General features: G+C 41.8%; 1 protein-coding gene across 1 annotated transcript in view; it reads right to left on the reverse strand.

Moving 5' to 3' along the window:
* Syt14 (synaptotagmin 14) overlaps positions 1 to 3,061 on the reverse strand; it is a 142,277-nt gene extending 139,216 nt beyond the window's left edge. Inside the window, exon 1 of the mRNA XM_021198403.2 lies at positions 2,914 to 3,061. Coding sequence (XP_021054062.1) covers positions 2,914 to 2,926 — 13 coding nt within the window. The 5' untranslated portion in view covers positions 2,927 to 3,061. The remainder of the gene's footprint in view (positions 1 to 2,913) is intronic.
* Between the last annotated feature and the right edge of the window lie 9,099 nt (positions 3,062 to 12,160).

A 12,160-nucleotide genomic window follows, 5' to 3' on the forward strand; every position in this document is an offset into this window, starting at 1 on the left:
AGGGAAGGAAGGAAGGAAGGAAGGAAGGAAGGAAGGAAGGAAGGAAGGAAGGAAGGAGAGAAAGAAAGAGAGAGAAAGAGGGAGTAGAAGGGAGGGGGAAAGGAGTGAGGGAAAAAGGGAAGGAAGGAAGGAAGGAAGGAAGGAAGGAAGGAAGGAAGGAAGGAAGGAAGAAGGAAAGAAAGGTCGAACAGAAAGTAACTGTTGGTACTAAACTCAAGCCTAAACAATTGAACAGGGCTACTAAAAACATGCCAAACCGCTACAAAGACCTATTCTCAATTCACAACACAATTAGTTATGCAAAGGAGTGCAGACACAGCTAGAGAGTGAGTAACCAGTGTATAGTTTTTGGTTTAATACAATCTCATTTGAACCCACAAGAAGTTACAGGAAAAGGTCATTCTAATATTAAACTACATTTATAAAATTATACACCAGTAAAATAAGGTTATAACAGCTTTAATATACAAGTGGAATAAAATTGTCCATCACTATATTTCAATTTTTAATGCAAAGGGGTATATGGTTGTTGTCTTCAAATGGAAGAGCTCTTACACACACACACACACACACACACACACACACACACAGTGTATTTTAATTATTGCTTTAGAAAGGAAAACTAGGATGGGGTTAGACTAAAGTTGCTGAATAACAGATTTCACAATACAGAACTTCATCCCAAATATAAAGACCTTAAGGGTATAAAATTTATTATCTCAAAATTAATTTTCAAGTCATCACCACTGAATGTTTTTATACAAAGGAGGCATGTATGGTCTATTTCTTGGTATATACACTATACTGCAACCATGCTCACAATCATCTGTCCACTAAAACATAAATTCTAACAGAAAGGATCCCACAAAGTCTATTTCAGAATACTGTCTATACCTGACATACAACAAATGTTCATTGAGTTAACAGGTGAATGAACTGTATATAAATTATTTCTACTAAGTAACTATGTCATCCTTTATCAGAGATATGACTACTAAACAGGTCTTCAAAGAAACATTGGCTTATGGTATTACCACACTGAGTAATTAAGATTCTACTCAAAGGTGAGGAAATTAGGGATGGTATGTATAAACAGAATCTATTGGAGTAAGTGCTAAGAAGCACAGTTAGACTGACTTAACCTTTATTTGAAATGTATTAGCTACATTTTCCTTGGCAAACCAGAGAAGGTCTAAGTGTTGACATTTGTATCTTGAAAACCTTTAAAAAAAAATCTATTGGTATAATAATAAGCTGGGGGTATAGCTCAGTGGTACTTTCTGGAATATACCATGCTATAAATCCCCAGCATCAAAACTAAAACAAAACAAAACAAAAAGCATACAGAGAATCTTTAGAAAACCCTATTATTTGAAGATACAAAACACAGAGCAAAATGCTCTAACATTTAGCTGCCAGGAGAAGGTATGTTGTTAAAGAAAACTCGGACGATAAGAAATTACAATTTATGAGATCATATTTGAATCCTATCTGGGTTAATCTTTCATGTTCTTCATAAAATTTTATTTGTATGACTTTACAAGGAATCCTTCCACAAAGTTGTTGACAAAATAAAGTATTCTAGGTCAATCAGTGAATTTCTCTCCCTAATTCCAGCTCTAATAAACAGGACTGGAAGAATACGGGTTGAACATGCTGTTCTGAACATCAACAATTACAGGTAGATTTTATTCTCCATCATCTTAGCAAATCATATCAGTGTGTCCCGTACTTAATCTCTAAAATGAAGCAAACATGAAACACACAGCTAAGTTAATTCTGGAGTTTGATGGCTGGATCCTAAAGCCCCCAGGCATGTATACTAACAGAGTTCAGTAATCTAGGGGAATTACTGTGTGAGGGGGAACACGTTAAATGTAGGCAAGTAATGATTCAGCTACAGGTACCCTATACAGGTCATGCAGGGAAGTTTTGGAAATGCTTTTTTTTTTTTGTACTGAGCTCATCTAAAATGGAAAACAAGATGCTGTGAGCGTCACACCTGTGTGATACTAACTGCACAATATCCTCCTTAAAAGCAAGGCAAATTACACTCCACTCCAGCTCCATGTTCTCAGAATAAGAGGAAAATACACATCGGTACCACTTACCTTATCCAATTCGAATTAAGCTACTTGTGAAACATTTCTGTTGCCAATCTTCTGGGTGTGTTTGTCATAAATGGGCATTTGCCTCTCCCCGGTGAAAAGCAATTTTGAGGGTCAATGAGAGGGTTAACCTCACGAAGATGTCCTGGCCCCCCCTATACCCGTCAATAGAAGGGGATAGCGTGGTTATCATTGGCCCAGAAAGCCCAACAGGAGCAGCAGGCTGGCGGGTCTGCCAGTCCCACAAGGACAGCCTCCCGCTGCCAAACAGCACGGCGCTTCTCAATACCTCAGAGCCTCATTCACCTCAGCATCTTGGTACCTCAGAGCCCTGGTACCTGAGCATCTCACTCAGTACCTCAGCGCCTTAGTAACTGAGTCTCCTCAGTGCCTCAGAACCTCAGCGCCTCATTCACCTCAGAGACTCAGCACCTCAGCGCCTTAGTACGAGTGAGTCTCCAGTGTCTCAGCACCTCAGCGCCTCATTCACCTCAGAGACTCAGCACCTTAGTGTCTAAGTACCTGAGTCTCCTCAGTGCCTCAGAACCTCAGCGCCTCATTCACCTCAGAGACTGAGCGACTTGGCATCTAAGTACCTCAGCGCCTTAGTACCTGAGCATCTCACTCGGTACCTCAGCGCCCACAGTGTGTAGGCCAGTGCTCGCGAGGGCCGCACGCCGCGCCTAGGCCGGTGTCCCGCATTAGCTTCCCTTACGGTCCGGACCCGCAACCCGCACCTCGGCCTCCTGGGCCCTGCGCTCGCTCGCGGGGCGTCTTCTCCGCGCATCGCTTGTCTTCCACTTACCTTCGATCGCCATGATGCGCTCGCCATGGACCGCACCAACCACACAGGGAGAGCGGGGTAAGTGCAGGAGCTCGCTCTTAGGCCTCCGGCCAGAGGGGCGGGAACGCCCCGGGCCAGGCAACTGGGCCTCCAGGAGCCGGGGCGGGGCGGCGGGGTGGGGTCGGAGCTCCAGAGCAGGCGGCGCAGGAAGCGGAACCTTCCACAGTCGCGCACCGTCGGCACGTGACACCGCCCCGCCCCCGGCCCCTCTAGGCCCCGCCCCTCGCAACAACTATAGTTTGGCCCACAACCTACACTTAACCCATTCCCACCGGCCTCCTCAGGCCCCGCCCCCGAAATACCCACAACCCCGCCTACCACCCTGACCCGCCACTCCCGCCTCTTGCTGGCCACGCCCCCACCTCGCCCACCCCACACCCCACACCCCCAGCCGGTGCAGGGTCTCAGGCGGGCATTCCAAACAGGTGCAGGAGAGAGAGCAGCTAGCAGCCTCAGCAGCCAGGCTTCCAGAGCGGCTGGACACGCGGTCAGGACCACGGACAGGTCTCTGCACCGAGGAGGTGCCAGATTCAGTTTGATTTGGTTTGGTTTGCCTGAGCACTCACCTCAGATTTCAGCCAGTTGGTAGAGACAGCTTCCTGGCACAGCAAACGAGAAAGAGGGATCCTGAGGATGATCTCTGTCTCTCCCTCCTTCCCTCTCTCTCTTCAGCCTCATTTCTAATGTGACTCAACTCCACAGGAGCTTGATGCCCCCTTGGAAGAACGAGTTCCCCATTTGTCTATACATTGCAAGCACACATTTGAAGCCACACAAGTGTAGTTGTTGCACAGACGTCTTGACAAAGGGCCTGATATGCATGTCACGTATCCATTTTTAAGTTTGCATGTGAACACTCAAAAACCAACCCGGAGCCAACAACAACTAGCCATCTAATCAGCCCCTCTCCACTGTTTGTCCTGCTTCATTTAGGTACTTTAAGGCCAGGATGACGAAGCCTAGAAGGATAGGAACTTAGTGATTCTTCCTTGTGGAGAAGATGGTCACTTCTAGAACAGGTGGCTATATTAAGGACAGAAACGAAGGAAATATTTTCCACTTATTATGTAAGTGAGGTTGGACTGTAATCTAGAGCAGAAACTGCCTTTCATTGCTTTTATATAACTTCTCCCTCAGTCAATTGATGCTCAATAGGAATTAATTCTTTAACATTTTTTCTACATTTGCTTATTTATTGGGGCAGGACCTTTGTATGAAGGTTAAAAGACAGTCTGCAGAAGTTTGTTCTCATCACCATATGCACTCCAGGGATCAAACTCGGGTTGTCAGCCAGGCTTGGTAGCAAACATCTTTACCTTCTGAGAAATTTCCCTGACCCTGTTCTTTAATGTTTTGACTAGTCTAGTGAATATCTATTGATCTAGGCATCATACTGAGAGCTGGCTGCAGGGGTAGAGGAGATAGATCAGTTGATAAAGTGTTTGTTGCACAAACTTAAGAGCTTGAGCTCAATCCACAGCACCTATTTTTTTTTTTTTTAAGTAGCATGCTTGTTTTTCTAGCTCTGGAGAACAGAGTTTAGGCAGATTCTTGAAGTTCATTGTAAAGCCAGTGTAGACTAATTGGTGAGCTCCAAGATCAATGAGAAAGCCTGTCTCAAAAAATTTTTAAAAAAGGGGGGGATGGGTGAGACTGGAGACATGTCTCAACAGTGAAGAGCACTTGCTGTTTTTGCAGAGGACCTGGATTGAGCTCCCAGAATCCCCATGGGAGCTTACAACTGTTGTAACTCCAATTCTAGGGGGTCTGACATCCTCTTCCAGCCTCCATAGACACCAGTCATGCATATACATAAAATAAATAGGAAAAGAAGAGAGTGAGCCAAGCAGTGGTGGTGCACACCTTTAATCCCAGCACTTGGGAGGCAGAGGCAGGCAGATCTGAGTTCAAGGCCAGTCTGGTCTACAGAGTGAGTTCCAGGACAGCCAGGGCTACACAGAGAAACCCTGTCTCGAAAAACCAGAAGAGGAGGAGGAGGAGGAGGAGGAGGAGGAGGGGAGTGACTGGAGAAAACACTCAGCGTGTCTGTCTAACAGACACATATGCATGCACCTATTCATACATGAGCGCACACACATGCACGGAAACACACATACACACACCAAAAACATATATCTATGAACAGGAATTGTTATTGAAGTATCAAACTAAATAACTGTTCTGATAAAATACCTATAGGTTAGTCTTAAAGCACTCTCTCATTCTCTCTCTTTCTCTCTCTCTCTCTCTCTCTCTCTCTCTCTCTCTCTTTCTCTCTCCTCTCTCTCTGGGGGGGGGGTGGAGTACAATCAATATGCTTAGGAACCAGATACCATAGCTTTAATTAATAACATTTTCTCCAGAGGACTGTACTTAAAGCAGACTTGAACTTCAGGACATTAAATTTAAAACCACAGCTCTTGGTTTGAGGTTTCTAGCTGGCTTCAACTGTTGAAACTTACAAGAATTTCATATTGAAAGCCAAACATCTCAGGAATCATCAGTTACACAGATACCTGCATAAACCAGGTTAGTTCACAATAGTTTTCTCAGAAAGTGTGTGCATGCGTCTGTGTGTGTGTGTGTTAAACTTGAGCTTCAAACTTAGAACTTTGGCCAAAGTACTAATATTTTCCCCTAAGTTAAAATTCATAATCGCCTCTACCAACATTACCTTTTGTAATAATCTGAGATGTATCTTAGCTAATACCATATATATTACCTCAACTTTTGCCCAACGTTTCATACAACTTCTGAGTTTGCTTAAGAGCTGCAATTGTTTGGATATGTGCTGTCTCCACCAAAATCAGTTGAAAATTCAGTTGCTAACATAATGGTATTGTATGGTTGGGACCTTAAAAAGGTGTTGGACTAGAAGGTGTAGCCTTCATAAAGGGAGCAGTATAGCTCCTACCAACCAGAAGTAGTTACCACAGGTTAGGCCAAGGCTGTGTGATTATTAACTGAGTTGACTCCTTTTCCACCTTCTTTCCCAAGTCACAAACTGATTACTCTCACATACTCCCACCATATAATAACTCAAGGTCCTCACCAGACATGACAATCCTCAGAACCCATGAGCTGAATTAAACCATTTTCTTTATGTATTAACCAGTCTGGCTATCACACAGAAGACTAAGACATAGCCACTTAAAATTAGTTGCTTATCTTAGCTTCTTTGTTTACTTTTTTTAAAGTATGTGACTGGTTCAACAGTTCTAATTTCAAGAAGTATCAACTTGTTTTTATTTATAAGCTTTACATTTTATTATAGATCATGCCTAAAAAGGATAGTTGTTTTTATCTTGACTGTGTACCTCCAAAATATTGACACTATATATTAATGCATTGGGACTGCTCATTAGCTTGCTATTTATTTATTTATTTACTTATTTTCGAGACAGGGTTTCTCTGTAAAGCCCTGGTTGTCCTGGAACTCACTTTGTAGACCAGGCTGGCCTGAACTCAGAAATCTGCCTGCTTCTGCCTCCCGAGTGCTGGGATTAAAGGTGTGTGCCACCATGCCCGGCGAGCTTTTGATTTTTTAATCCTTTGCTTTTTATAATAAATTAGTTGTAAAAATTAGTTTCAAACACATCACTCAAGTAGTTATCTGAATTTCTCATCATGTATTGTGGAAATATTTAGAAATTAAGATCAAAAAGAAAAATAATTTATTTTCTTATAGTTCTGAAATATAAATATGTTCTGGTATTACAGTTTTCAAGTTATCCTCTCTGTGGAAACATTTAAGAATAATAGTTTACACTTCCAGTAATACCATAAAGTTTCATCACACAGTGGTATGATTGAAATATTGGTAGAAAAAATAAACATTAAACATGTGGATATATCATGTCAAATGGAAGTAAAAAAAAAAGATCAACCCACGTTGGTGATAGCTCTGTGTACTAAGTTAAATCACCTCTGTCCACGGCAACAGAATCTTGATAGGAAAATATATTCCAAATTACAAGGGTTCCCAACCAACTTAAGAAACAACCTAGTTTTAAGCTGGAACCTTTGTTTATATAAATCATTCAGTAGAAATCAAAAGTCTGTAAATTACACATATAGAAGTAAAGACAGCCGGGCGTGGTGGCGCACACCTTTAATACCAGCACTTGGGAGGCAGAGGCAGGCAGATTTCTGAGTTCGAGGCCAGCCTGGTCTACAGAGTGAGTTCCAGGTCAGCCAGGACTGCACGGAGAAACCCTGTCTCGAAAAAACAAAAACAAAAACAAACAAACAAAAAAGTAAAGATATGTGATAACATACAAACACATGTGAAAAGATACAATTTATGTCAATGACACTATTCAGTGCTTTTGAAGTTTTGCATGAGGGAGACCTTTTAAAGTTTATTTTTATTTTATGTATGTGTATGTGTGTTTGTGTCTGGGTATGATCATGTGAGTGCAGGTGATCTCAGAGGCCAAAGGCACCATGGTCCCTGGAGCTAGAGTTATAGACAGTTATGAGTTGCTTAATACGGGTGCTGAGACCCAAGCTCTGGTCCTCTGGAAGAGCAGTAAATGTTCTTAGCCACCAAGCCAGTGGTTCTCAACCTTCATAATCCTGCAGCCCCTTAATATAATTCCTCTTTGGTGAACCTCAACCATACAATTATTTTCATCGCTACTATTTTGCTACTATTATAAATTGCAGAGTACTTACCCGTGTTTTCCCGTAGTCTTAGGAAACCCGTATGGAAGGGCCTTTCAGCCCTCCAAAGGGGTTGCGATCCACAGGTTGAGAATGACTGAACTAAGCCATCTTTCCAGCCCTGAGGGAAACATTTTGTTGTTGTTGTTGTTTGTTTTTTCGAGACAGGGTTTCTCTGTATAGCCCTGGCTGTCCTGGAACTCATTTTGTAGACCAGGCTGGCCTCAAACTCAGAAATCCGCCTGCCTCTGCCTCCCAAGTGCTGGGATTAAAGGCGAGGGAAACATTTTTAAACTAAGCTTTTTAGCAGTTTCAGCTTTCTGAAAAAATGTGTATAAAAACTTAGTGAAAACCCCAAGAAAAGCTACTAACTCCTTTATTTCTTGGATTATAATACCATGGAAACAGTTTCAATCCAAATTATTTATTCTAATAACATTGCCTTTTTTCTGTTTCATAAAGTTAAAAGGCAACAAATTCACCTTTACAAAATAATATCACCTCTCTATATTAACTTTTAAAAAATAATGAAAACTAATGTAAGTATAAATATAATTGTCAGAGCCTTATCAATACCTCTGAGTTATGTCGATTTTATTTATGTTACAAACTTGAATTTTATTTGCCACTCTGAAGCCATACACTTTAACAGAATTCTCTGTCTCAAATTAATTCTGCATTATTTGCTATTGTTTGGTGTGAAGGAGAATAACTCCAATTTAACAAGCTTTATAAAAAGAACAGTTAACTTAAAATATGTAAGTACAGAAATAAAGCTGAGCCTCAGGTCAGAGAAACTTGGAAGCCCAGATGCTATGGCGAGAGCTTCCTGCCTCGAATCCTGACTTCTGTCTGCCTGTTGCTTGCTTATTGCTTGATCACCACACACTGATGGACTCTCTCTGGCTGAAAAAAAGCCTTGAGAAATTGAAAGCTTTACCATGTGTAAGTTTAGACAACTTTCTGGGTCCCAAAACCATAAATTCCTCCAAAGTGAGGAGTCTTTATTTCAACTTAAGTAGGAAGCCCTGCTCCAGATTAGTCAGGAGACCAAATATAAACTCATTTGATATTTCGGAGCAGTGCCCCCGTGATCATGGAAGGGTGAGGGTTAATATTACACCTGTATTACACAATTATTTTTTTAACCACTGTGAACAAAATATCTGATAGGAACAAGAGGATACAGTTTTATTTTAGGTCAAGAATTCAGAGGTTTCAGCCCACAGTTGCTTGGTCCCAGAACTTCATAGTGAGGAGGTTTTCCACTTGTGACACACAAGAAGAGGCAGACAGAAAAGGACCAGGACCAGGGACAAAGTGCCATTCAGGGCCCGCTTCCAGTTACCTACTTCCTCCAACTAGGTCTCACCGTCTGAAGTTTCCAGAACCTCCCAAGATAGTCCCACAAAGCTGAGCATCAAGTGCACAGCACAGGGGTCAGTAGGAGATGCCTCCTTTTCACTCTGTAGCAACCCCATGTGACCCACATGGTTGAACTCTGTAAGAGAGAGGAGAGTTGCCAGAAAGAAGTTGTTGCATAGAAAAGGCTTACATGGTGACTAGCAAGGTACTCCTCTGGACATCCACCCCAGCACAACTCTTCCAAGAACTTCCCTCTCAGCATCCTTCACAGAGGTTCTCTTAGAGCAGAGACACCCAAAAGAATTGCCTGCAACAATGAAACTATTCTGTTCTTGTAGCCATATAGTAGCTAGGAGCCATGTGTGAGTGAATACTTGAAATGTAGCTAAAACAAGTAAAAAAAAAAAAGTTTAATTTAGCTTTACTTAATTAAAGTGAAAAAATCTACATATAAATAGTATATTAGTCAAGGTTCTCTAGAAGAACAAAATGATATATATGTATAGGTCTGTCTATAGATGGATGGATAGATGATAGAAAGAAAAGATAGATAGATAGATAGATAGATAGATAGATAGATAGATAGATAGATAGATAGATAGATGAGGATTTATTAAGTTGGCTTATGTGATAGGGGTTGGGTAGTCCAACAATCACTATCTGTGCATTATAGAAGCTGTGAAAGACAGTAGCTGCTCAGCTCACAAAACTGGCGGCCTCAGCAGGCCCAGCCTGGTGCCAAAAGCCTGGAGAGTTCCTGGAGAGTTGGTATTCAGTTCACACTGGAAGATGGCAGCAGTAGAGAAGGATATACTCACACTCAGGATGGGCAATGGGCAAGCAGGCAGGCAACACTTCCTTCAGACCTCCTCATATCTGAACCACCTTTGAAAGGGACTGCATCTTCGATGGGAAGCTCTCCCCCCACACACACTGAGTTATTCTTCTTAGAAACACCCTCACAGACACATCCAGAAGTGCATCTCTTGGTTGGTTCCTGAGCCAGTCAAGGTGCCAATCATCATCATGATTAATGTACGCTTTATTCAATGGTCTAGCCATAAAGCAATATAAATGGCAAGGCAGTATTCAGACAGTCTGCCAGGGCTTATTTAGGGATACTTGGTAGGAAGAAAGCAGGGGTCATTTCCCATGTGTACAAGTGCTACCTAGTGAGCTGGTACCCAAGGAATGAATGCTGTGGGGAGGTACAGATTGGGATGCAAAGAAAAGAAAAAATAAGTTAGAATAATTATTTCTTCCCTCCTGTTGCTGGGTTATTGCCATTCTGTCAGTAGCACAGTAATAACCAAAGCCCAGCATTTCATTAGCTTAGACAAAAATGGTAGTTTTTCTGATTAGTTTGCGGGGTTCTTCGCTTGTTTTTGTTTTGTTCTGTTTTGTTTTGAGGCAGGGTCTTGCAGTGTAGCTAAACCCCGGCTGGAATTCACTATACAACTCAGGCTGGACTTGAATGCTCAATTTTCCTGCCTCAGCTTCCTGAATGATGGGATTAGCGATTTGGAAATCACACTCAGCTTCAAACCACAGTCTTTCTTCCAGGCAAGTGTAGCAATCGAGGTAGTATGCAGGTTCTACCAAGGAAAGAAAATGAACTAGTTCAGAAAGAGACTTGCTACCCAGCACTCCCTGCTGCTGTATCCTCCAAGCCTTTTATGCAGACAGAAGGAACACCTACACTGCTCTTCCTTTCCCTCTGTAAACATGAAGTTATTCCTGTTTAATCTGGGTTATAATGTTCTCATTGCTCAAGGAAGCTACTGCCATTGGGCAACTGTGCAGAGCAGCACACTGAAGGTTGATCTGTCCGTCCATCTGTCTGGTTTGGTTATCTAGTGATAGACACCCCCCCCCCAAGCTTTGCACATGCCAAGCAAGTGTTCTTCACTAAGCCACAGCCTGGCCTCTACACTGCAGTTTTTGAAAGAACAATAGCCCAGTGTGATCTATCCTGTCAGCATGGAACCGTGAACAGAACTTCTAGACCAATTTAACACAAAGTGATCAAGAAACACATGCTTAGTAGGATATAGGATCCAGCAGCTAAATGTTCTTATTCATAACAAAGTACATTATCTTGTTCTAGGCAGGATATTTAAAGCTTTTTCCCACAGCTGAATGTTTCTATGATAATGACAAGTGACATTTATATAATGATTTTCACTGAAAGGCCAAAAAATGTACCATAAACCTTTTAAAATAATATAAATATGTCACCCACAGTAAATGTAGCCTCCTATCATACAGGATACAAGAAGCAACATTTTAGAAGCCCCCCAAGAGTATATGTACAGAAAGGAAATCAAATTCTATGCCTAAAATAAATTGATAATCTGGGTTGGATGAGGAAAAATTAGTATGTGATTATGAAACAGTCATTCATTTCTCTGTGGTTTATGTAACTATCATGTGTGGGCCTCACTCTATGAAGGTCACAGGAAGCAATAAGAGTTTACTGCTTGTATCTGACACAAAAATGTGTCTCATTGTTCTTTATATAAAAGTAGATACTTGGTGGCTGGAGAGATGGCTCGGCAGTTAAGAACATTTACTGCTCTTCCAAAAAGACTGAAGAGTGGTTGCTAGCACCTACATCAGGTAATGCACAACCTCCTGTAATCCCACCTTGAGAAGATCTAGTGCCTTTTTCTGTACTCCACAGGCATCTGTGCTCACATATATACAAGTCCACATGTGTGCGCGCACACACACACAGCTTTAATATTTGCCTTTGTGTCTCTGTGGGTATACCTGTTTCTGTGGTGGGACACATACATGCCTGTGTGGAGCTCTGAGAACAGCCTGGAGTGCTGGTCCTCAACCCCTCGCTTGTTTGATGCGGTATCTCTTTTGCTGTTTGTTGAGATTACAGAGACATGTCACAGCATCTGGCCTTTACGTGGCTTTCGGGGATTCAAACTCAGGTTCCCGGTCTCGAGTGGCAAGTGCTAAATCTCTCCAGCCCTCAATGTACTTTTTAGATAAATGAATAAATTATACAGCCTAGGATACCGTGACCCTTCATATTAGCATTTAGCAAGTTTTGACATAGCTATCTCACAACAATCAAATAAAACAGTGGTTGAAGTTGTAGTAAGAAAAAAAAAAAGATGGAAAATGTAACTAATTTTTTCTTTTTTTTTTTAAAGATTTATTT

Source organism: Mus pahari, chromosome 5, assembly GCF_900095145.1.
Source record: "Mus pahari chromosome 5, PAHARI_EIJ_v1.1, whole genome shotgun sequence".
NCBI classification, from domain to species: domain Eukaryota; kingdom Metazoa; phylum Chordata; class Mammalia; order Rodentia; family Muridae; genus Mus; species Mus pahari.